Raw genomic sequence first — 27,136 nt, forward strand, 5'->3', positions numbered from 1 at the left:
GCAGAAACAAATGCAAAGCCTGGCAGACAATTGGGTTCCTCTTTTAGTTTCTCATCCTTATTTTGAGAAGACAGATATGCTGAAGATACAGTATCTTTCACGAGACAGTCATCACAGCTAATCCCTTCTGAGGTAAGAAGAAACAACTTTGTGAATGTTTGCTATTTCTTTTACGCATGTCTACCCATTATAAAGTGAGAAATGTATCCTGGATACATGTTTATTTACGGTCATAATGAGCTGATAATTTGAAATACCTCATGCGCACATTTAGACAGGAATGTTGCTAAAATGCTGTCAGTTCCACTTTAAAGTCATTATAAAGTGTCACCAATACATTTCTTATATGAAAATGTACAGTCATTTAGATATTTCTGTCTCAAAGATATGGTAATAATGAGAGAGAGAGAGAACCAACAATTGCAAGACAGAATAATCGAATGGGAAGTGTAAATTTAAGTTCCTGGCCTCCACCTGACAAAAACTTTAGGAAAAAACGAATTGTGTGCCGCCACCAAACAGGCAATAATATAGGCCTACACTAGGTTACTGCCAATAAAATTTGCAGTAAACGTTACTTGTACAAGTGAAACTTCTAAACAGATATTTATATTATTGTGGAAGTGTTTATTACTATCCTTGAAGTGAGCAAAGGGGATTAAATAAGAATTCAGAGCAGCGCTTTCGAAAGCGAGAACATAAAATAAAAATCACCTATAAAAAGAATTATCCACATTTAGATAGGCTACAAAATAAATAAAGTAATCAAAATAAGTACGAAATTAAACCAAATAAATACAGTGAAAATATGTTTAAGGCACACAACATAATATTCTGGCAAAGGCTACATTTATTTCGAATAAAACACACTGTGAATACAGGCTTTGAAAATTGAACAAATAAAAAGTGCAACAAGAACCATTCGGCCTATTTTTCTTTTCATTATACAGTACATTAACATACCTAAAGGTTTCTGGCATGGAACAAAATCATGTTCACCTTTTCTGGTTTAATAGACTGCAGAGTGGGGTAACAATATTGCCTGCTGTAGGCCTACTGAAAAAACATTCAGATGGAAACTTTTTGCACAGAGGCAGAGGTATTTGAGGGAGACATTGACAAAGAGCAGAAATCGACCCTCATTCCCTCTCCACCATGCCACTGGGTCATACATTTACATTTTGTTGGGTGGATGTGAGCTCTGCGCTGGCCCGCTGTTGTGCACTGAGTATGACTGTTTGCTTAGCTCTCCCAAGAACACTGCCCAGTGATGTCTTCTATGGTGAACATGCTCACTCGATCTCTGTCCAAAATCCCCATTGAAAGGGTCTCGTATCACCCTGCAGGTCTATAACGTTTGATTACAAATCACCATTCAAAGTTATCAGTACCACATATCACCATATAATTGGTTTATATGTGTTTATTTATTTGCACACATGAAAATACAATATTGGTCAAATTATTTCCACATGATTAGACTTTAATCGGTGGTTTGTGCATGACACAGGCTGCATTGTAGACCGTTTACCGTGTTGGTAGGCAACGGAACAAAGCACTCCCCCCTTCCCTGGTAAAAAAAAGACAATACAATCGTATATCAACATGTTTGGACAGGTTGATGGGACGATATGTCATTCCAGACATGGCCCAACCCATATACACCCCCAGTCCCAGGAAGAATATTGTAGCCCTATTCGCACGGGACTAATATTACCAGAGAACGTTGGTTATGCCTGTATTACCCCCGAATGCCCGTTATTCCAGAGGACGATTCGGACTGAATTAGTTTTTTCCAAACTGCCACCTGTAATTATTATTTTCTTAATTATACATTGGCAGTTATGACGGAAGCCTGGAGTTTTTTTTTATAGGAGTGAAGATATTTCAACGAGTCCTGGCGACAGGTGACACTGATAACTCGAGCTTGGTTACCAAGTTTCTAAACCATACAAAGCCATCTTTGGTATAGTGTCGACATAATATGTGAATTGAGGAAGTGTGATCAGAATCATGAGGATAATTTAGCGATCGGCAGTAGAAAGCCCAATACGGATGGATTAAATTTTACTGGGGGTTCTCAGGTAATGTAATTATGTACACCAGCACAAATCACCACATCCGTAATTTTAGTCCGGTCTGAATCTGCCATGTCAGTCATTTTTATTTGGCAGGAAGATTATTATCCCAGCCCGGAAAACCTATTGTTTTTCAGCAAACTCCCAGGTCCTCTGATAATACTTATCCCGTGCGGCTAGTCATCCCTGTGTTTTGGGGATATTACAGAGTTTAACAGGTGCTGCACCCAGTTTTGGGTAAGAACATGGGAACAAATTTATCAAATCAAATCAAATTGTATTAATCACATGCGCCGAATACAACCTTAAAGTGAAATGCTTACTTACGAGCCCCTAACCAACAATGGAGTTAAAAAAACTTCTTAGGGCTCAAATCCCATTAACGGGATCAATTTGACAACATCCGGTGAAATGGCAGAGTGCCAAATTCAAATTAAATTATTAGAAATATTTAACATTCATACAATCACAAGTGCAATACACCAAATTAAAGCTTTACTTCTTGTTAATCCAGCCACCATGTCAGATTTCAAAAAGGCTTTACGGCGAAAGCAAACCATGCTATTATCTGAGGATAGCACCCCATCAAACAAACACAGACAATCATAATTCATCCCGCCAGGCGTGACACAAAACTCAGAAATAACGATATAATTCATGCCTTACCTTTGAAGATCTTCTTTTGTTGGCACTCCAATATGTCCCATAAACATCAGAAATGGTACATCAGAATTGCAACACAAGATTTGTTCAACCCTAAAATATTAGTCAGTAATCACAACATGGTGTTTGAAAGTTCACAGATTAAATTTCACGTTTACGTTTCATGTTTCACGCATGGCTTTTCTTACGATCCTAACAATTTACGTATGGATTTTATTACGATCCTAACGATACGTACGTTCAACCTTTTATTGCATGTATTACGCTTCATAAATAGATACGCTAGCCTAGTAGCCACGTTATGACTGACTTGTGATCACTGCCCTTGCTAGTTGGATTGTATTGACATTCCCAGCCTTAGTTACATTCGTCAGTTTTTCCCAAAATATTGAGAAATTGAAACTGAAACAGTGCATCCCGAATGGAGGCAGCAAACAATGTACCGGGCCAGCTGTGATTTACAACCTGATAGCAATATTTGTTGGACTACCAAGAAATGTATTGGTGAATTATATTAATCATGCAATGAACTGCCTCCATCTATTCTGCCAACAATGCCTTAGTGTACGTCATGGAATGTTGATTCAAAAATTACCGATTTTTAAAACCTCTTATAAAGTTGGTTTTGTAGCATAAACTGGGGATTTTATATTTTTCACTGATATGATCTGTTTGTTTCATATCTGCAAAGTAGATAAAACGCTGTCAGTTCTACTTTAAGCCATTAATACGTTATTTATAAAGTATGTGTTTTAATACAGTTATTATACATTTTTACCAATATAGGTCTCTGTTGTTGGTGTAAAAAGAAAAGCATGGAATTGAATAACCAAAAGAACAGCTGAAAGAATGTCACCTCATGTCTTGAGCATCAAGGGCAGTGTTATGGGTGTGGCATAGAGTTTATTTCAGACTGTCTACTTAACCAGTGAACCAGAGAGGCATATGCAGCTGAGATATGCTTTTCACTCACACACACACACTCCCACGTGGGTACACAGATACACACACACACACACACACACACTAATAGTATGTTTCTAATACAGATATCCAGTAATAATCATGATACTCAAGAGAACAGTTGCAATGTTCCATTTCTTGACAGTTCTTCTGATGCTGTTGAATGGTAGGTAAACATTTTATCTTATTTAGTTACATATGAAATATACAGTGCATTCAGAAAGTATTCAGACCCCTTGACTTTTTCCACATTTTGTTACTTTACAACCTTATTCTAAAATGAATTAAATTGTTTATTTCTTCAATCTACAGACAATACTCCATAATGACAAAGCAAAAACCGGTTTTTATAAATTTTTGCAAATGTATTTAAAAAAAATTAAAAACTGAAATATTATATTCACATAAGTATTCAGACCCTTTAGTCAGTACTGAGTCTTCTTGGGTGTGATGCTACAAGCTTGCCACACATGTATCTGGAACGTTTTTCCCATTCTTTGCAGATCCTCTCGAGGTCTGTCAGGTTGGATGGGGAGCGTCGCTGCACAGCTATTTTCAGGTCTCTCCAGGGATGTTTGATCGGGTTCAAGTCCAGGCTCTGGCTGGGTCAATCAAGGACATTCAGAGACTTGTCCCGAAGCCACTCCTGCATTTTCTTGGCTGTGTGCTTAGGGTTATTGTCCTGTTGGAAGGTGAACCTTCACCCCAGTCTAAGGTCCTGAGCGCTCTGGAGCAGGTTTTCATCAAGGATCTCTCTGTACTTTGCTCCGTTCATCTTTCCCTGGATCCTGACTAGTCTCACAGTCCCTGCCGCTAAAAAAAATCCCCACACCATGACGTTGCCACCACCATGCTTCGTGCCAGGTTTCCTCCAGACATTATGCTTGGCATTCAGGCCAAAGAGTTCAATCTTGGTTTCATCAGACCAGAGAATCTTGTTTCTCATGGTCTGAGATTCCTTTAGGTGCCTTTTGGTAAGCTCCAAGCGGAATGTCATGTGCCTTTTATCGAAGAGTGGCTTCCATCTGGCCACTCTACCATGAAGGCCTGATTGGTGGAGTGCTGCAGAGATGGTTGTCCTTCTGGAAGGTTCTCCCATCTCCACAGAGGAACTCTGTACCTCTGTCCGAGTGACAATGAAGTTCTTGGTCACCTCCCTGACCAAGGCCCTTCTCCCCCGATTGCTCAGTTTGGCCGGGCAGCCAGCTCTAGTAAGAATCTTGGTGGTTCCAAACTTCTTTCATTTAAGAATGATGGAGGCCAATGTGTTCTTGGGAACCTTCAATGCTGCATAAATGATTTGGTACCCTTCCCCAGATCTATGCCTTGACACAATCCTGTCTCAGAGCTCTATGGACAATTCCTTTGACCCCATGCACTGTCAACTGTGGGATCTTATACAGACATACGTGTCTTTCCAAATTATGTCCAACAATAGAATTTTCCACAGATGGACTCCAATCAAGTTGTAGAAACATCTCAAGGATGATCAATGGAAACAGGATACACCTGAGCTCCATTTCGAGTTGTATAGCAAAGGGTCTGAATACTTATGTAAATAAGGTATTTCTGTTTTTTATTTTCAAAACATTTTCAAACACTTCTAAAAAACGGTTTTCGCTTTTTCATTATGAGGTATTGTGTGTAGATTTATGAGAAAAACAATTAATTTAATCAATTTTCGAATAAGGCTGTAAAGTTACAAAATGTGGAAAAAGTCAAGGGGTCTGAATACTTTCCTTCACGCCTGCTCCCGCTCTTCCTCCCTGGCACTCGAGGGCACCAGGCTGCCCAGCACTACACACTCCTGCCACCATCATTACGCACACCTGCTTCTCTCACCACGCGCATCAGAGATTCATTGGACTCACTTGGACTCAATCACCTGTGTTATTACCACCCCTATATCTGTCTGTTTCCCAGCTCTGTTCCCCACTTCAGCATTAATTGTCGTATGTCTTTGTATTACCCGGTTCTGACGCTGTTTCTGTCCAGTTCCATGTCTGTGCAAAATTAAATGTTCACTCTCCGTACCTGCTTCTCATCTCCAGCGTTGGTTCTTACACTTTCCGAATGCACTGTAACTGTTACTGTCAGGTGTACTGAAAACCATACATTCCATATAATTTTATAAATGTTTCAATTGCTTTGGTGCTATTTTTTAAGTATGAGGTGGATTTTCAAAACTCTTAGTACAAAACTCCAAACTGGTAACGCTTGTAACACAGCAAGTCTCATATTCAAAACCTTTTATTGTGCATTCATTTTGTTTGGACATATCTTTCACCACACTGCCTTTGGTCCAAAATATACATTTACTGTGAAATACCATGGGAACATTGATTTAATCACCAAAACACAACATAATGATATCTTCTCAATTTAGTTATTTTAACAACCAGTTAATCCAATAGCAAAAAATGCAAGATACATACACTATATATACAAAAGTATGTGGACACCCCTTCAAATTACTGGATTCAACTATTTCAGCCACATTTATAAAATCGAGCACACAGCCCTCCATAGCCAACCATTGGCAGTAGACTGGCCTTACTGAAAAGCACAGTGACTTTCAACATGGCATCGTTATAGGATGCCACCTTTCCAACAAATCAGTTCATCAAATTTTTGCTCTGCTAGAGCTGCCCTGTCAACTGTAAGTGCTGTTATTGTGAAGTGGAAACGTATAGGAGCAACAACAGCTCAGCCGCGAAGTGGTAGGCCACACAAGCTCACAGAATGGGTCCGCTGAGTGCTGAAGAACGTAGCGAGTAAAAATCGTCTGTCATCAGTTGCAATGTCAGCACAAGACCTGTTTGACGGAAGCTTCATGAAATAGGTTTCCATGGGCGAGCAGCCGCACACAGGCCTAAGATCACCATGTGCAATGCCAAGCGTCGGCTGGAGTGCTGTAAAGCTCGCCACCATTGCACTCTGGAGCAGTGGAAATGCATTCTCTGGAGTGATGAATTACGGTTCACCATCTGGCAGTCCGAAAGACGAATCTGAGTTTGCCGGATGCCAGGCGAACACTACCTACCCGAATGCATAGTGCCTACTGTAAAGTTTGCTGGAGGAGGAATAATGGTCTGGGGCAGTTTTCGGTTCAGGTTAGGCCCCTTAGTTCCAGTGAAGAGAAATCTTAACGCTACAGCATACAATGACATTCAATGTTGGAAGCGCTATGCTTCCAACATTGTGGCAACTGTTTGGTGAAGGCCTTTTCCTGTTTCCTGTGCACAAAGCAAGGTCCATAAGGAAATGGTTTGTCAAGATCGATGTGAAAGAACTTGACTGGCCTGCACAGAGCCCTGACCTCAACCCCATTAAACACCTTTGGGATGAATTTGAATGCTGACTGCAAGCCAGGCCTAATCGCCCAACATCAGTGTCTGACCTCAGTAATGCTCTTGTGGGTGAATGGAAGCAAGTCCCCGCCGTACTGTTCCAACATCTAGTGGAAAGCCTTTCCAGAAGATTGGAGGCTGTTATATCAGCAAAGGGGGGACCAACTCCATATTAATGCCCATGATTTTGTAATGAGATGTTCGACAAGCAGGTGTCCACATACTTTTGGTCATGTAGTGTATTTCAAAATTGCCTTTTGAATGTAATACGCTACGGTACAGTAAATTACAGGACGTTTTCACACCCATTAAAATGGACTGAAAATCCCATTTCCAAAATTTCTATCCCATGTGTGATCAAATCATTGATGCAAAAAAGTATGCATTGTTAATATAAAATTACACTTTAAAATCATAACAGGAACTAGTTTTCATCAAGCCTGTCTTGATCATTTGGCCATAGGCTCTCAACAACATCACAGTAGATGTCCTCATTGTTCAAGCACCTGGGGAAAAACCTTTAGGCATGGCGAATCTAAGCCCTCTGGACTGATGTTATTGCATGCCTCATCCATAGCCTGAAAGAGGGTGACACTCATAGGGATGGCAATCATACACCTTCCACCTGTATTGTAATCATATACGGTATTTTACAGTATTGTAGTGTACTTATGTATTGTAGTGGTCGTGTGCGGCTCAGTTAGTAAGAGCACGGCACTAGCAACATCTGAGTTGTGGGTTTGATTTTCACTGGGGTCACATACGAAAATGTGTAGACTCACATATATATATACACAGTACCAGTCAAAAGTTTGGACACACATACTCACTCAAGGGTTTTTATTTATTTTTACTATTTTCTACATTGTAGAATAATAGTGAAGACATCAAAACTTTGAAATGACACAAATGGAATCATGTAGTAACCAAAAACGTGTTAAACAAATCAAAATATATTTTAGATTTTAGATTCTTCAAAGTAGCCACTCTTTGCACACTCTTGGCATTCTCTCAATCAGCTTCACCTGGAATGCTTTTCCAACAGTTGTTGGCTGCTTTTCCTTCACTCTGCAGTCCAACTCATCCCAAACCATCTCAATTGGTTTGAGGTCGAGTGATTGTGGAGGCCAGGTCATCTGATGCAGCACTCCGTCACTCTCCTTCTTGGTCAAATAGCCAGTACACAGCCTGAAGGTGTGTTTGGTCATTGTCCTGTTGAAAAACAAATGACAGTTCCACTAAACGTAAACCAGATGCGATGGCGTATCGCTGCAGGATGCTGTGGTAGCAATGCTGGTTAAGTATGCCTTGAATTCTAAATAAATCAGGGACAGTGTCACCAGCAAAGCACCACCACACCACCTCCTCCATGCTTCACATTGGGAACCACACATGCAGAGATCATCCGTTCACCTACTCTGCTTCTCACAAAGACTCGGCGGTTGGAACCAAAAATCTAAAATTTGGACATCTTCGCCCAAGTCTCTTCTTATTGCTGTCCTTTAGTATTGGTTTCTTTGCAGCGATTTGACCATGAAGGCCTGATTCACGCATTCTCCACTGAACAGTTGATGTTGAGATGCATCTGTTACTTGAACTCTGTGAAGCATTTATTTGGGCTGCAATTTCTGACGCTGGTAACTCTAATATACTTATCCTCAGCAGCAGAGGTAACTCTTGGTCTTCCTTTCCTGTGGCCGTCCTCATGAGAGCCAGTTTCATCATAGCTCTTGCTGGTTTTTGTGACTACACTTGAAGAAACTTTCAAGTGTTCCGGATTGACTGACCTTCATGTCTTAAAGTAATGATGGACTGTCATTTCTCTTTGCTTATTTGAGCTGTTCTTGCCATAATATGGACTTGGTCTTTTACCAAATAGGGTTATCTTCTGTATACCAACCCTACCTTGTCACAACTCAGAAGACAAATCTTAGACACATGGAAGTTAGGGTGAATACGGAGGGTACGGGTAACACAAGACAGACAGCAGTGGTACTCAGGACTCTGGAGATGGGAAAAGGACCAATGAAACGAGGGGACATTTTGAGGTCCCGTGTGGACAGCCATACCCTCTGCCCAATGCGGTAGTGAGGAGCTGGGGTTCGGCAACGGTCCACTTTTAGCCGCTCTGGCTCTTCTCCAGGTACATCGACAGCGGCGGACAAACATCTGGGCCGAGGTACGCTGACCTCCTGCTCTTGTTCAGGGAGGAGTGGAGGCTGATACCTCATGGAGCACTCAAAAGAGAGTCTGGTGGAGAGTCCCGTGGAAGAACTGGGAAGAGTGTTCCGGGCATACTCCATCCAGACCAGTTGGCTGCTCCAGGTAGTGGAGTTGGTTGAGACCAGGCACCTTAAGGTGGTCTCCAGGTCTTGATTGGCTTTCTCCGATTGACCATTAGTTTGGGGATGGAATCCGGATGACAGGCTGGCCGACGACCCAGAACTGAGACGAGAACTGAGGACCCCGATCGGAGACCATGTCTACCGGGAGTCCATGGATCCAGGAGACATGCTGCACCATAAGCTGGGCTGTCTCCTTGGCAGAAGGTAGTTTGGGGAGAGGGATGAAATGGGCAGCCTTGGAAAACTGGTCACCTACCATCAGAATGACAGTGTTGCCATCAGACGGAGGGAGCCCAGTGACAAAGATATTCCAGGTTTTTATGGTTGGTCCAGACCAGGAATGGCTGCTCTGCTCCTTCCAGCCAGTGCCTCCACTCTTCCAACGCCATCTTCACTGCCAGGAGTTCTCGGGTTGCCAACATCATAGTTCCTTTCAGCAGGATTGAGACGATGGGACAGGACGGCACAGGGATTAAGCTTCTGGTCCTGGGCAGATCGCTGGGATCCAACATCCGAAGCATCCACTTCCACCACAAATTGATGCGAGGGGTCCGGATGGATGAGGATGGGTGCTGTTGTGAACCAATGCTTCAGGTCCACAAAGGCTTTGCCGACAGCTGGAGACCATTTGAACGGTACCTTGGGAGAGACGAGTGTTGAGAGGGGGGCCGCCAGGGTGCTGTAACCCCGAATGAAATGGCGGTAGGAGTTTGTAAATCCAAGAAATCGTTGCAACTGCACCCAGGATGTTGGTTGAGGCCAATCCCCCTGTGCTTTCACCTTTCCAGGATCCATCTGAACATTGTTCTCAGCAATGACATATCCCAGTCAGGTGATTGTAGAGCGGTAAAATGCACACTTCTCGGCTTTCACGAACAGTTGGTTCTCCAGGAGGCGCTGAAGGACCTGTCTGACATGAAGAACATGTTCTTGTGCAGATCGGGGAAAAAACAGGATGTCATCAAGGTACATGAACACAAACCGGTTTTGCATGTCCCGAAGCACATCATTGACCAAAGCCTGGAAGACAGCAGGGGCGTTGGTGAGTCCAAATGGCATGACCTGGTACTCAAAATGTCCACTGGCTGTGTTGAAGGCTGTCTTCCACTCATCCCCCTCGCGTATCTGATCCAGGTGGTAGGTATTTAGAAGGTCCAACTTGGAAAATATGGTGGCCCCCTGGGGAGGTTCAAACTCCGAGGAGAGGTAGGGGGTAACGATTCTTGACAGTAATGTCGTTAAGTCCCCGGTAGTCAATGCACGGACGCAGGTTCTTGTCCTTCTTCTCCACAAAGAAAAACCCTGCACCGGCAGGAGACGCAGACGGACGGACGGCCCCAGTGGCCAGAGACTCCTCTATGTACTCCTCCATAGCTTTGGTCTCTGGTCCGGACAGAGAATACAACAGACCCTGAGGTGGTGTAATGCCTGTGAGAAGGTCAATAGCACAGTTATAAGGATGGTGCGGGGGAAGGGAAGTAGCACGTGCCTTACTGAAGACCTCCAGGAGGTCATGGTACTCAGTGGGAACAGCAGAGACATCCACAGTCTTGCTAACGTCCTGAGGAAGACGACTTGGGGAAGGCTGTGCTGCTTGAAGGCAGTGGGAATGGCAAAATAGGCTCCAACCCAGGATGGAGCTTGTGGTCCAGTCAATCACAGGATTGTGTTTTTGTAGCCAGGAAAATACCAAAACGACTGGAACATGGGGAGATGTAATGAGGAGGAACTGTACGGTCTCACTGTGGTTACCAGAAACCCGTCATTGAACGGGCACAGTACTATGGGTGACTTCCCCTATAGAGCGGCCGATCCATGGGCACAGAGAGAGGCTGAGAGGGAATACCAAGCTCCGAAGCTATCGTGGTATCCATAAGACATTCATCAGCCCCAGAGTCAATGACCACTCAGAGAGACTTGGATTGGTCTCCCCACAGCACAAAAAAGGGTGTGCAGGTGATGGGAATTAGGGAACTCCCAGTCTGATTCACCATAGCACTGGTACCCACTCGAGACAAGGGTTTCCTAATAGGGCAGGTAGCTATAAAGTGTCCTGCCCCTCCACAGTACAGACAACAATTACTGTTCATCCTCCGTGAGTGTTCCCCAACTGATAACCTAGCTCTTCCCAACTGCATAGGCTCAGGAGTATCCAACTCACCCATCGTAGATTTACGGGAGGCTCAGGTGGCTTCAAATCCTCTCGGAAAAGCTGCCTTCGGAAACTTCATAGATTCCCTCAAAGGTGAACGAGCCATAGCGGGTGCACTAGTGTGCCCGAGACCAGACCTCCTCTCACTCCTACGTTCCATTAGGCGTCCATCGATTTTGATGGTTAGAGCAATAAGGGAGTCGAGGTCCACCGGTAATTCCCGAGCAGCTAGCGCATCCTTGACATCCTCAGATAATCCGTGCAGAAAAGTATCGAAAAGAGACTCCGGATTCCAGGCACTCTCGGCGGCCAACGTGTGAAAATCAACCGCATAGTCTGCCACACTACGGGAGTTTTGACGTAAGTCAAGCAGTTCACTGGCCGCCTTTCTCCCAGATACCGGAGACTCAAATACCTTTCTCACCTCTGCTTTAAATTCCTCCAGATGACCACAAATGGCAGATTGTTGCTCCCAAACTGCCGTAGCCCAGGAGAGCACCCTTCCCGACATTAGTGTAATGATATACGCTATCTTCGATTGGTCTGAAGGAAACGAAGATGGCTGTAGCTCAAAAATAAGCAAGCACTGAGAAAGAACCCCGGCAGGCACCAGGATTCCCCGAATATCGCTCTGGAGGAGGTAAGCAGGGTTCTCAGGGAGCCAGGATAGGATGTACCAACTCACCACAGAGAGGGGAAAAATTACTGGGTGATTGGGGTTTTTCAGAGGTGGCAGGCAGCCTCTGAGCTAACAGCTTCCAGAACAGGCAAGGGTCAAAACCGGGAGGACTAGAAAAAAAGAGAATAGCAAAGGCAGGAGTACAGGAAAACCACTGGTGGATTTGGAACATACAAGATGAACTAGCACAGAGAGACAGGAAACACAGGGATAAATACACTGGCACAGAGAGACAGGAAACACAAGATTAAATACACTGGGGAAAACAAGCGACACCTGGAGGGGGTAGAGACAATAACGAGGACAGGTGAAACAGATCAGGGTGTGACAGTACATCTCTTATCTTGTCAATATCTGATATTGTTTTACTTACTGTGAATATAATCAAAATAGTCATCATCATAATAGTACATGAAAGTATCATACTTTATATGTTAATACATTACAAACATACATTTTCATTATGTAGTTCTCAAAATCTGTCCTAGACCGACCAATTTAAAATCTATAGGTTTACCAAACGGTTAAGTGATTATAAATTAAGAGCAGTCGGATTAAGTAATCGTGAAATGTATTTGAAAAAATTAGAAGACAATCATATCAAAATGAATGTGCGCATTGCATTGTGAAAAGCAATTACTCTCTATGAACATGTGAAACATGTTTTTCTAGATGAAACACTGATTAAGTTTGGTGAAAAAGTGACTGTACGATTTTGTGTGTTGTACTTAGTCTATTGAAAATGTGCTTAGAGGTTTGAACTGCCTTTTTGATAAATCTGTCCTGAGTTTTGTACTAAGTGTTGTGAAAATGTACCATATACTTGTGAAAATTGCATACAAAAAAACTGTACTATTCTAATCTTACTTTCCTCTGTCCATCCTAGTTTCTTTTTGCAATCTTCAAATATCCTTAAAAATAACTGGAGAGCACTTGGCCGCAAAGGAGGGTTCCTGCATTACAATCAAATGCACTCTTACCAGCTTGATGAAACATGAACAAGGTCAATGGTTTTGGATGAAAAATGCAAAGTGGAATGACAACACGAAGAATTTCACTGGCACAATTGTAAACAGTAACATGAAGGCCCAAACCCCTGCCCCTGAATTTGCAGACAGAGTAAAGTACATTGGTTCTGTGAATTTTGGACGGGCCACACAAAGCGACTGCAGTCTACTCATCAACAACCTGGAAAAGACTGACAGTGGGATCTACAAATTCAGATATATAGGAGAGACTGACAAATGGATGTCTGAACCAGGTCTGAGTCTTACAGTTGAAGGCAAGTTCACCTTACAGATACATCTGGATATCAATTTCCAATAATAATCCAAATATTCACAGCTATTCGATTGACAGTGTTGTAATGTAAAATATGGTGTTCTGTCTCTGTCTGATGTCTTGCCACTGTAGATGATCCGTGCCGGGTTAGAGTTGAGAAGTTGAACACGTCAACAGTTAAAGAGTCTGAGCCTGTGACTATTCGATGCTTCACGTCACGGGCATGTGGGTCACACCCAGAGTTCACAGGGCTTGGTCAGACCGTAATGCCTGTTCACACCTACGAGGGTAACCGTACAAGCATTGCGGTCAACTTTAATGCTAGCTGGCAGGATGATGGGAGGGTGCTCTCCTGTCAACCACAGGGGACCAAAGACCAGTGTATGAGCAAGAGCATCAAGCTGACGGTTGAATGTGAGTTCATTACTGACTTTCTAGTTTAAACTGTGTTTACCGTATCGCGGAAGTTCAGCGTTACAGCGTGATTGAAACTTAAAGGTAATGTTCCCGTCTTAGCAGAGACTGCATTCATGGTAAACGCTGCATATGTCGTCTGAAATCGGGATTAAATGTATATCCCACAATCTGTAACGCTTCAGCGACACAGATAGAGAAAACCGCTTGATTGGCCTTATCGTGACCATTGCATTATTTTTCTTTTAACCATTTTTTATTACAAAGAAATTATCCTACTAATTTGATTTGATGTTTTTTGCTTCTTGTTTTCAGAATTGAGCAATTTCTATGATCACTTGACTTTTTTGTCTTCTCTTTAAAAGATGCCCCGAAGGAGACGAAGGCTGTTGTAGATTTAGATTTGTCAAATGTAAAGGAAAGACAGCCTGTCACCCTCACTTGTTCCAGCAGAGGACACCCCAATGCTACCTACTCCTGGTTTAAAGACAGTCGAAAGACCGAATTCAGTGGAACAGAATTGTTGATCCGATCTATCACATCTACACACAGCGGGAATTACTACTGCGAAGCTGTAAACCAACATGGGACCCACGACTCAAACGTTGTTACAATAAATGTTAAATGTGAGATATTCCCTATTTGTGTAGTCCAGATATACATTTTGTATCATAGGGAAATGCAATCAAGGAAGAATTCATTTAAATAATGTTTTAGGTAGTCTCTGTCTCACATCCATGCTTATATACATTGTGGAATTGAATTTTTAATACATAAACAATGAAGGCAGCCTACACAGTTTTTATTCAATTGGAATACTCTCTCTTTCAGATGCTCCTGTCAGAGTGTACATTGAAACAGATAAACGCTCTACAATCAAAGAAGGAGATCAAATCAAATTAACTTGCATGGTGTCGAAAAGCAACCCTGAAGTGCATTCATGGTCTTGGTTCAAAGACAACAAAAAAATAACCAATACTTTAAAGGAGTATACCTTCAGCAGTGTACGGCCAGAGGACAAAGGTCATTACTTCTGTGAGGCGAGGAATTATGTTGGCAGTAGAAGGTCATCAACACATCAGATAACGGTTTCCTGTACGTCTTTTCCCATTTTAGCATGTTCAAACACTGTACAGGGAACAACAATTATCAATTAAAATGTATGCTGAATGTCAAATTCTTACATCCATCCAATATCAATATCAGGAACTACTCAATAATATACACTGCGCTGAATAAATTAATATACAGTACCAGTCAAAAGTTTGGACACACCTACTTATTCAAAGGTTTTTCTTTATTTTTACTCTTTTATACATTGTAGAATAATAGTGAAGACATCAAAACTATGAAATGACACATGGAATCATGTAATAACCACAAAAGTGTTAAACAAATCAAAATATATTTTATATTTGAGATTCTTTAAAGTTGCCACCCTTTGCCTTGATGACAGCTTTGCTCACTCTTGGCATTCTCACAACCTGTTTCATGAGATAGTCACCTGGAATACATTTAAATTAACAGGTGTGCCTTGTTAAAAGTTAGTTTGTGGAATTTCTTTCCTTCTTGATGCGTTTGAGCCAATCAGTTATGTTGTGACAAGGTAGGGGTGGTAAAGAAGATAGCCCTATTTGGTAAAAGACCAAGTCCATATTATGGCAAGAACAGTTCAAATAAGCAAAGAGAAATGACTGTCCATTATTACTTCAGGACATGAAGATCAGTCAATCCGGAACGTTTCAAGAACCTTGAAAGTTTCTTAAAGTGCAGTCGCAAATACCGTCAAGCGTTATGATGAAACTGGCTCTCATGAAGACCGCCACAGGAAAGGAAGTTACCTCTGCTGCAGAGGATAAGTTCATTAGAGTTAACTGCACTTCAGTTTGCAGCCCAAATAAATGCTTCACAGAGTTCAAGTACATCTCAGCATCAACTGTTCAGAGGAGACTGCGTGAATCAGGCCTTCATCGGTGAATTGCAGCATAGAAACCACTACTAAAGGACACCAATAATAAGAAGAGATTTGCTTTGGCCAAGAAACACGAGCAATGGACATTTGACTGGTGGAAATTTGTCCTTTGGTCTGTGATTCCCACCATGAAGCATGGAGTAGGAGGTGTGACGGTTTGGGGGTGCTTTGCTGGTGACACTGTAGGTGATTTATTTAGAATTCAAGGCACACTTAACCAGCATGGCTAGCACAGAATTCTGCAGCGATACGGCATCCCATCTGGTTTGCGCTTCGTGGGACTATTGTTTGTTTTTCAACAAGACAATGACCCAACACACCTGTGTAAGGGCTATTTGACCAAGAAGGAGAGTGATGGAGTGCTGTATCAAATGACCTGGCCTCCACAATCACCAAACCTCAACCCAATTGAGATGGTTTGGGATGAGTTGGACCGCAAGAAAAGCAGCCAACAAGTGAACAGGATATTTTTATTTTAGCTAGGCAAGAAAGTTAAGGACAAGTTCTTATTTACAATGACGGCCTACCCCGGGAAAACCTTAACGACGCTCGGCCAATTGTGCGCCACCATATAGGACTACCAGTCACAGCCGGTTATGATACAGCCTGGAATCGAACCAGGGTCTGTAGTGACGCCTCTAGCACTGAGATGCAGTGCCTTAGACCACAGCACCACTCGGGAGCCCATACGTGGGAAGTCCTTCAAGACTTTCAACCAGGTGAAGCTGGTTGAGAGAATGCCAAGAGTGTACAAGCTGTCATCTAGGCAAAGGGTGGCTACTTTGAAGAATCTAAAATATATTTTGATTTGTTTAATACTTTTTTGGTTACTACATGATTCCATATGTGTTAGTTCATAGAAAATAGTAAAAAATAAAGAAAACCCCTTGAATGAGTAGGTGTGTCCAAACTTTTGATTGATACTATATATATATATACATACAATATATATATTGTATCTGTTATCTTTTGCAGATGTTCCAAGATACACTCAGATCATCCAACGCGGAGGTTCCCACAACAACCAGGTGAAGGCAGGCTCTGAGCTAAGTCTCAGGTGTATGGCTGATGCCCATCCTGCCCCCAGTGTCTACACCTGGTACCGCCACAATGGAGTATTACCACATAGACTAAGCTCCCTCACAGGCCACCCACAGACCCTACTCTGGGTTAGGGTGGGCGTAACAGACGAGGGGTGTTACATGTGTAGGGCCACCAATGAAATCGGCACGGGACAGAACAGCAACACGTCATGCTTCAGTGTTCTATGTGAGTATTATTCATCACAGCTGTAAAAGCTGTTCTTATTGTATAAATGCATCCAGATCTCATATCATAGCCTCCTCTTACTCGGTATCTGAGCACTGCTGAACCCATTTCCCCTCTCAAAAAGAACAGCTAATAGATTAATAGATGTCATAGAAGATATTTTGGTTAGCTTATTCCTGATGACGTTTTATACATGGCAGCCTCTATGTTTGTGTTTGTGTTCATATTTGAAATGTGTGTGTTGTATCTACAGTCCTCTCTGACAAACATTTGAATAGGAACAATGAACAATTTGAATAGGTGTTTTTTTCAAAGCTCTCCTCCTCTCCACAGATGGCCCAACCAAACCAGTGCTTTCTATGGTGCGTACGGCCCAGGAGGGACACCCGGTTAGTATCAACTGCACCGTGCAGAGTTTCCCAGACTCTCAGCTCACTCTGACATGGACTCCCCGTCCCTCTGTCTCACCTATGTCTAGCTCCCTTCTTCAAATGCAGCCTCAACCAGTTATTGGGTTCCTCCAACATTCTACCAATGTTGTCTGGGGTTCTTTTAATGTTACATTCCTGCAAGGAGGGGTTTACACCTGTAGAGCCCAGAACTCTGAGGGGAGTAGCAGCACAGAGGAGGAGCTGGAGATTACATGTGAGTACAATGCATCGTCACCATCATCACCGTCATCATCCTTCTATTATTATGATGATGAAATAGCCAAACATATTTGATTTCCAAGATAAACATGTTCCATGATGCTTTCTCTGCTATGACACCTACAGACAGCCCCAAAAATGTGATGGCCTCTGCTCACCCTGACATGGTCCTGACTGAAAACAGCCAGCTGGTTCTTAACTGCACGGCTCGTTCCAACCCCCATGCCACCAACTACACCTGGATCCAGATCAGCGCAGGAGAGACCAGGATAGTGGGGCTGGTCCAGAAGTTGACGGTGATGTCCACAACCCCATCCCATAGTGGACTGTACAGATGCACTGCCCAGAACCCCTTAGGAACTGGGGAATCCCAACAGGTTGACGTTAAAGTCAAGTGTGAGTACATATCTGTCACTGCTTTATGAAAACTACCCATAGGATATACACCCTATGTAGATCTGAGAGGAATTAATAGATATTAATAAGGTGATAATTCCACCTGGCCTATTAGAGGGCAATATGGAGGGAGATTAACCATACTGCGTACTGCAATCCTCTCAGATCTACATTTGGGATCAGAGTCATCCTTTCAAATGGGTTAAGGTCCTCTATACATTTCTGGAATAAAGACTTAAGTGGTAATTTGTGTAGAGCTTGAACTTATATTCTTCTAATACTATAACTAAAGACAATTCAACACAAGGAAAATGCAAATGCATATTTCTATTCAAATGTATAAGAATCGTTTTCTTCCATTATCTTCCATCACAGATGCTCCAAAGCTCACAGAGGTCATTCACAACATGACCAATAGGTGGCAGAGTGATGGGGGGAGCCCTGTGGCACTGACCTGCCACAGTCACAGTTACCCGCCTGTCAACAGCTACAAGTGGTACAGGCTGGTCGAGGAAAGGGAGCATTTCATCATCAATCACCAGAACATCACTGTCCACCCGGACAAGCCCGGGACGTACTACTGTGTCGCCACCAATAACATGGGGGGAAAAGAATCTGGAAGAGTCAAGCTGTTTCTCAACCGTGAGTGCATAGTGACTGACAGCCACTTTGGAAAATCAATAGAGTACAGAAGTGTGACTTATTCTGACTAACATTTTTACCTCAGTATTTCTATCTCACTTTTGATATTCATCTGATGCCTACACTCTTAGAAAAAAAGGGTTCCAAAAGAGGTTTTTGGCTATCCCCATAAGATTACCCCTTTTTGGTTCCAGATAGAACCCTTTTTGGTTCCAGGTAGAACCCTCTGTAGAAAAGGGAGACAGCCGAAGAACCCTTTAAGGTTCTAGATACCACCTTTCTTTCTAAGAGTGTTGCATATTTCATTCTCCCCCTGATATGCTACCTAAATGTATGAGTCAATGATGATACAGGCCTTAAAAACCATTCTTCAAGATGCAAAATGTATTGTATGCATACAGTAAGTAAGACAGTATGTAACAACACATAGGTGGCATTGGCATTTGAAGTCACAGCTCCACACAAAATGTCAAAGACTGTAGCCAGAATGTCTGAATGGTCCAATATTGACCCATTTCTCTTTATCGTTACTCCTCCCTCTCTTCTCTCACCACAGGAAGTGTCTTCCATGTCCTCTCTCTCGTCCTTCCTTTCTGCTGTGTTCCGCTTGTTCTTTTACTCATCTTTCTGGTCTACAGGTGAGTCCTCTGTCAACACTTACTCACTTCACTCCTCTTATTTGTAAAATACATATATTTCTTAACCATACGTATTGACTACAGTTAGCAATGACTGGAAAGTCACCACAACACTGTTTGTGTGAAATATCCACTTTTTGTTTTGCGTTTTTCAGACACAAGAGGATCAAATCGATCCAGCAGGGGACAGCAAATAAACTGCCTCATTGTGTTCACTTTGGTTTTCTGGTACTGTTGCATTTCACAAATACTGCATTATTCTCTTCTATTTATTCTGTAGTTCATTTTGTGAAAATCCCTAGTTAATTGTGTGTGTGTGTGTGTGTGTGTGTGTGTGTGTGTGTGTGTGTGTGTGTGTGTGTGTGTGTGTGTGTGTGTGTGTGTGTGTGTGTCTGTGTGTGCCCCTATGCTTGTGTGTGTCACCGTCAGCACTGGCGTAATGGCACAAGTGAGAACCTGGTGAGCGAAGGGGGTGCAGCGGCATCAGACCCCCCGGGGAGGAACAGAGATCAGCTGTGGCCAGACAGCCCGTACCACCCAGAGCCTCTGCCCCAACCGCACCATCCCCATCCCAGCAGGATGTTGTGTCCAGACAGCACGTAAGAGCATCAGGCATGGTCTCACACAGACAAGATCACACTGTAGACAAACACACATAAGCACCCACGTTTGCATGCACACACAGAGACACACACGTCTGGATGGGCAGACATACGCGAGACTCAATGACTCAATTTAGCAGGCCTCCCTCACTCACAATGGGATTCCATTATACTAGTTACTGTGGATCACCACTACTTTCTGTTCTCAGTTTGAACATCTAAAGGAAGATATGGACCTGTGTCTACTTGTCAGTCTTGGCAGAGTGATTCAATTTGTTTGTTTTTTCTTTAAAGGTCGACCTCTGACATATACACTGCATACAGTGTTCTGAAGGCACCAGGTGGAAAGCAGGTGAGAGAAATCGAACAATGTTGTTGAAGGGGTGAAATATGGAACAAAGAGGCCTTTATATGCTGTATATACTGTAACTCTACAGTTTACATTTACATTTACATTTAAGTCATTTATGTAAAAGAGCGACTTACAAATTGGTGGATTCACCTTATGATATCCAGTGGAACAACCACTTTACAATAGTGCATCTAAATCTTTTAAGGGGGTGGGGGGGGGGGTTAGAAGGATTACTTTATCCTATCCTAGGTATTCCTTAAAGAGGTGGGGTTTCAGGTGTCTCCGGAAGGTGGTGATTGACTCCGCTGTCCTGGCGTCGTGAGGGAGCTTGTTCCACCATTGGGGTGCCAGAGCAGCGAACAGTTTTGACTGGGCTGAGCGGGAACTGTGCTTCCTCAGACGTAGGGAGGCGAGCAGGCCAGAGGAGGATGAACGCAGTGCCCTTGTTTGGGTGTAGGGCCTGATCAGAGTCTGAAGGTACGGAGGTGCCGTTCTCCTCACAGCTCCGTAGGCAAGCACCATGGTCTTGTAGCGGATGTGAGCTTCAACAGGAAGCCAGTGGAGAGAGCGGACGAGCGGGGTGACGTGAGAGAACTTGGGAAGGTTGAACACCAGACGGGCTGCGGCGTTCTGGATGAGTTGTAGGGGTTTAATGGCACAGGCAGGGAGCCCAGCCAACAGCGAGTTGCAGTAATCCAGACGGGAGATGACAAGTGCCTGGATTAGGACCTGCGCCGCTTCCTGTGTGAGGCAGGGTCGTGCTCTGCAAATGTTGTAGAGCATGAACCTACAGGATCGGGTCACCGCCTTGATGTTAGTAGAGAACGACAGGGTGTTGTCCAGGGTCACGCCAAGGTTCTTAGCACTCCGGGAGGAGGACACAATGGAGTTGTCAACCGTGATGGCGAGATCATGGAACGGGCAGTCCTTCCCCGGGAGGAAGAGCAGCTCCGTCTTGCCGAGGTTCAGCTTGAGGTGGTGATCCGTCATCCACACTGATATGTCTGCCAGACATGCAGAGATGCGATTCGCCACCTGGTTATCAGAAGGGGGAAAGGAGAAGATTAATTGTGTGTCATCTGCATAGCAATGATAGGAGAGACCATGTGAGGATATGACAGAGCCAAGTGACTTGGTGTATAGCGAGAATAGGAGAGGGCCTAGAACAGAGCCCTGGGGGACACCATTGGTGAGAGCACGTGGTGCGGAGACAGATTCTCGCCACGCCACCTGGTAGGAGCGACCTGTCAGGTAGGACGCAATCCAAGCGTGGGCCGCGCCGGAGATGCCCAACTCGGAGAGGGTGGAGAGGAGGATCTGATGGTTCACCGTATCAAAGGCAGCAGATAGGTCTAGGAGGATGAGAGCAGAGGAGAGAGAGTTAGCTTTAGCAGTGCGGAGAGCCTCCGTGACACAGAGAAGAGCAGTCTCAGTTGAATGACCAGTCTTGAAACCTGACTGATTTGGATCAAGAAGGTCATTCTGAGAGAGATAGCAGGAGAGCTGGCCAAGGACGGCACGTTCAAGAGTTTTGGAGAGAAAAGAAAGAAGGGATACTGGTCTGTAGTTGTTGACTTCGGAGGGATCGAGTGTAGGTTTTTTCAGAAGGGGTGCAACTCTCGCTCTCTTGAAGATGGAAGGTACGTAGCCAGCGGTCAAGGATGAGTTGATGAGCGAGGTGAGGTAAGGGAGAAGGTCTCCGGAAATGGTCTGGAGAAGAGAGGAGGGGATAGGGTCAAGCGGGCAGGTTGTTGGGCGGCCGGCCGTCACAAGACGCGAGATTTCATCTGGAGAGAGAGGGGAGAAAGAGGTCAAAGCACAGGGTAGGGCAGTGTGAGCAGGACCAGCGGTGTCGTTTGACTTAGCAAACGAGGATCGGATGTCGTCAACCTTCTTTTCAAAATGGTTGACGAAGTCATCCGCAGAGAGGGAGGAGGGGGGGGAGGGGGAGGAGGATTCAGGAGGGAGGAGAAGGTGGCAAAGAGCTTCCTAGGGTTAGAGGCAGATGCTTGGAATTTAGAGTGGTAGAAAGTGGCTTTAGCAGCAGAGACAGAAGAGGAAAATGTAGAGAGGAGGGAGTGAAAGGACGCCAGGTCCGCAGGGAGGCGAGTTTTCCTCAATTTCCGCTCGGCTGCCCGGAGCCCTGTTCTGTGAGCTCGCAATGAGTCGTCGAGCCACGGAGCAGGAGGGGAGGACCGAGCCGGCCTGGAGGATAGGGGACATAGAGAATCAAAGGATGCAGAAAGGGAGGAGAGGAGGGTTGAGGAGGCAGAATCAGGGGATAGGTTGGAGAAGGTTTGAGCAGAGGGAAGAGATGATAGGATGGAAGAGGAGAGAGTAGCGGGAGAGAGAGAGCGAAGGTTGGGACGGCGCAATACCATCCGAGTAGGGGCAGAGTGAGAAGTGTTGGATGAGAGCGAGAGGGAAAAGGATACAAGGTAGTGGTCGGAGACTTGGAGGGGAGTTGCAATGAGATTAGTGGACGAACAGCATCTAGTAAAGATGAGGTCAAGCGTATTGCCTGCCTTGTGAGTAGGGGGGGAAGGTGAGAGGGTGAGGTCAAAAGAGGAGAGGAGTGGAAAGAAGGAGGCAGAGAGGAATGAGTCAAAGGTAGACGTGGGGAGGTTAAAGTCACCCAGAACTGTGAGAGGTGAGCCATCCTCAGGAAAGGAACTTATCAAGACGTCAAGCTCATTGATGAACTCTCCAAGGGAACCTGGAGGGCAATAAATGATAAGGATGTTAAGCTTGAAAGGGCTGGTAACTGTGACAGCATGGAATTCAAATGAGGAGATAGACAGATGGGTCAGGGGAGAACGAGAGAATGTCCACTTGGGAGAGATGAGGATTCCAGTGCCACCACCCCGCTGGCCAGATGCTCTCGGGGTATGCGAGAGCACGTGGGCAGACGAGGAGAGAGCAGTAGGAGTAGCAGTGTTATCTGTGGTAATCCATGTTTCCGTCAGTGCCAAGAAGTCGAGGTGCTGGAGGGTAGCATAGGCACTCAATCAATGACTATTACAATCATTCTGTATTCAGTACGTCAAGAATGACTGAGCGTAGTGGCAGGTAGCCTAGTGGTTAGAGCGTTGGGCCAGTAACCGAAATGTTGCTAGATCAAATCCCTGAGCTGACAAGGTAAAATTCTGTTGTTCTGACTGTGAGCAAAGCAGTTAATCCACTGTTCCTAGGCTGTCATTGTAAATCAGAATTTGTTCATAACTAACTTGCCTAGTTAAATTTAAAAAAAGTAGTATTACATTGTACAGTTATGAATGAAGGGATGAATTAACTATTTCAATTCTTGACATTCTTTTTAATGCATTCCATCTCGTTTATTCAGGATCTTTCACCAAGCCATCCAATCAGAAACAAAGATGAACACACTGGACACATGCAGGAACCTGAAGTCAACTATGCCTCCATGCAATTCAGGGGCCAGGAGATGTAAGATTGAAAATGTTTCTGAGAATGTGGGGAAGGCAGATGAAACCAGGATAGGTTCAAATTAAAACCCATCACATTGGTCTTCCAAGTAGGGCATCGGTCTAAGGCACTGCATCACAGTGCTAGAGGCGTCACTATAGACCTGGGTTCGATCTGCTGTGTTGCAGCCGGCTGTGACCGTGAGACCCATGAGGTGGCGTACAATTGGCCCAGCATTGTCCGGGTTAGGGCAGGGTTTGGCCGGCCGGGATGTCCTTGTCCCATCATGCTCTAGCGACTCCTTGTAACTGCTGGGCGCATGCCGCTGATTTCTGTCTCCAGCTGTATGTTGTTTCCTCTGACACATTAGTGTGGCTGGCTTCCGGGTTAAGCGAGCAGTGTGTCAAGAAGCAGTGTGGCTTGGAGGACACATGGCTCTCAATCTTCGCCTCTCCTGAGTCCGTACGGTAGTTGCCGCAATTGGACAAGACTGTAACTACCAATTGGATATCACGAAAAACGTGTAAAAAGTACCAAACAATTATAATAATAAAAAGCAAATCACTTCACATTGACAGCTACAGTACGGTGTCCATTTTAGGTGAATGCATATGATGTGGGAAAACATACAAATTACCTCAAATACATCATAAATTGATATTATCCTACCATAATGTAGTAATGTATTGAAACCACTAATGTGAAAATGACTGTAGTAGTTGACCAAAACGTACGTAGGGAAATAACCTGATGAGACAATAAACATGAGTCAAACGCATACATTGACACAACCTGTCTTCCAGGGGTAGCTTGGTTCCTAGAGACCAAGCGAGAGAGGATGACATCTATGCTAAGGTTGGCAAGCCAAAGCTGAAGGAAAAGGTCAGTCAACCGTAATAACAAATGTGTAAACCAAAACAATGGGCAACATCACACATTGGCCCTTATGATCACCAGAATGTCATTATTCAGCTTAACACTGTAACTGCAGCTAAGATAGGCCTGCATATAATAATGAGGGAATTTAAAGGAAGCTAGTCAAATTCTGCTTCAATTCAATTATTTGTATAGTTACTCTGTAACCAGGTAACCACATGGTATCCGTTGAACTTAATATAAAGTTCAACTGAACATTGCGAATGGAAACTTTGAAGTGACTTGTCATAATCACTTTGTTGCAAATCTACTAACAAACCAATACTCCACTGTTACTTAAACAGGATATTGAGGTAAGAGTACACAGAGATCCTGTAAATTATGTAATTCTATTTGTGGTGCATCTTACATCATAGAAAATGTGTAGTAGAAAAAAGCAAGAGGACGTTTAGAAGGACGTTTGTACAGACAGTCCAAGCAGTAGCAGAAGGGGTATCACAACCGCAAAGAAAATGGGAAAATTACTTAATGTGTTTTACTGGACCTTGATGTTAGCACTTGATAGTTTGGAAAAGGCAAATGAACCCGTACAGCTTTAAGATATTTGATAAGAATAATTTTGAAAAAAATATGGCTGCCCAAGACAATTAATATGCTCCAGATTTACAAAATAGCAACATTCCAGCTGCTTCATTTGTATGAATCTCTTTCTATATTCAGACTAATAAGTGCAATGACTACGAGAACATTAAGGAAGTGTGTGCTTCGAAGCCCACCATCGAGCCAAACATGGAGACGGAGACAGGGAGCAGTGAGGATGACATGGATATCAGCTACTCTGAGGTCACGTTCAGAGCAAAGCCAGGACACCAGACAGTCTGTAGTTCTGACCCTCGCCACCGCAGGGCAGGCCACAGCAGCAGCTCAGATGAAGAAGACTACACAACCCAGTACTCTGATGTTAAAATATAAGAGGAAGTTTCATTCATAGTCAAAAAAAGTATTAAGGTTTGTTTGTAAATATTTGTATCACACCTACAGTACCAGTCAAAAGTTTGGACACACCTACTCATTTAAGGGTTATTATTTATTTTTACTATTTTCTACATTTTAGAATAATAGTGAAGACATCAAAATTATGAAATAACACATATGGAATCATGTAGTAACCAAAAAAGTGTTAAACAAATAAAAATGTATTTTATATTTCAGATTGTTCAAAGTTGCCACCCTTTGCCTTGATGACAGCTTTGCACACTCTTGGCATTCTCTCAACCAGTTTCATGAGGTAGTCACCTGGAATGCATTTAAATTAACAGGTGTGCCTTGTTAAAAGTTAATTTGTGGAATTTCTTTCCTTCTTAATGCGTTTGAGCCAATCAGTTGTGTTGTGACAAGGTAGGGGTGGTATACAGAAGATAGCCGTATTTGGTAAAAGACCAAGTCCATATTATGACAAGAACAGCTCAAATAAGCAAAAAGATATAAGACATGAAGGTAATTTAATCTGGAACATTTCAAGAATTTTGAACGTTTCTTCAAGTGCAGTCACAAAAACCATCATGCGCTATGATGAAACTGGCTCTCATGAGGACCGCCACAGGAAAGGAACATTGCAGCCCAAATAAATGTTTCACAGAGTTCAAGTAACAGACACATCTCAACATCAACTGTTCAGAGGAGACTGCATGAATCAGGCCTTCATGGTCAAATTGCTGCAAAGAAACCACTACTAAAGGACACCAATAACAAGAAGAGACTTGCTTGGGCCAAGAAACACGAGCAATGCACATTAGACTGGTGGAAATCTATTCTTTGGTCTGATGAGTCCAAATTTGTGATTTTTGGTTCCAACTGCTGTCTTTGTGAGACGCAGAGTAAGTGAACGGATTATCTCCGCATGTGTGGTTCCAATCCGTGAAGCATGGGGAGGAGGTGTTATGGTGTGGGGGTGCTTTGCTGGTGACACTGTCCCTGATTTATTTATAATTCAAGGCACGCTTAACCAGCATGGCTACCACAGCATTCTGCAGCGATACACCATCCCATCTGGTTTGCGCTTAGTGGGACTATCATTTGTTTTTCATCACGACAATGACCCGAAACACACCCCCAGGCTGTGTAAGAACTATTTGACCAAAAAGGAGAGTGATGGAGTGCTGCATCAGATGACCTGGCCTCCACAATCATCCGACCTCAACCCAATTCAGATGGTTTGGGATGAGTTGGACCGCAGAGTGAAGAAAAAGCAGCCAACAAGTGCTCAGCATATGTGGGAACTCCTTCAAGACTGTTGGAAAAGCATTCCTTGTGAAGCTGGTTGAGAGAATTCCAAGAGTGTACAAAGCTGTCATCAAAGCAAAGGATGGCTACTTTGAATAATATAAA

The 27,136-nt window shown here is 43.6% G+C and overlaps 1 protein-coding gene across 2 annotated transcripts; it reads left to right on the top strand.

Annotated features, from left to right (window-relative positions):
* si:dkey-24p1.1 (B-cell receptor CD22) lies at positions 1–26,997 on the top strand. Of its 2 annotated transcripts, XM_045703763.2 has the most exons (17): positions 1–132; positions 3,791–3,870; positions 13,117–13,512; positions 13,644–13,925; positions 14,291–14,551; positions 14,757–15,020; positions 16,873–17,166; positions 17,500–17,811; positions 17,943–18,212; positions 18,588–18,854; positions 19,411–19,492; positions 19,648–19,720; positions 19,922–20,091; positions 20,389–20,446; positions 23,790–23,893; positions 24,676–24,754; positions 25,469–26,997. In XM_045703763.2, exons 2-17 carry the CDS (start codon positions 3,807–3,809, stop codon positions 25,718–25,720), a joined length of 3,228 nt encoding a protein of 1,075 aa, XP_045559719.2. In that variant the 5' UTR covers positions 1–132; positions 3,791–3,806; the 3' UTR covers positions 25,721–26,997. The 2 variants fall into 2 exon arrangements, with proteins under 2 accessions (XP_045559719.2, XP_045559725.2); XM_045703769.2 differs by lacking the exons at positions 3,791–3,870; positions 13,117–13,512; positions 13,644–13,925; positions 14,291–14,551; positions 14,757–15,020 and having other exon boundaries at positions 66–132.
* The last annotated feature ends 139 nt before the right edge of the window (positions 26,998–27,136 follow it).

This window comes from Salmo salar, chromosome 02, assembly GCF_965601325.2.
Source record: "Salmo salar chromosome 02, fSalSal1, whole genome shotgun sequence".
Classification (NCBI taxonomy): domain Eukaryota; kingdom Metazoa; phylum Chordata; class Actinopteri; order Salmoniformes; family Salmonidae; genus Salmo; species Salmo salar.

Coding starts and splice junctions, on each gene's coding strand:
- si:dkey-24p1.1 (XM_045703763.2), top strand. CDS start 3,807: ATGATACTCAAGAGAACAGTTGCAATGTTCCATTTCTTGACAGTTCTT. Junction 18,213..18,587: donor GGTTGACGTTAAAGTCAAGT/GTGAGTACATAT, acceptor CTTCCATCACAG/ATGCTCCAAAGCTCACAGAG. Junction 24,755..25,468: donor AGCCAAAGCTGAAGGAAAAG/GTCAGTCAACCG, acceptor TTCTATATTCAG/ACTAATAAGTGCAATGACTA.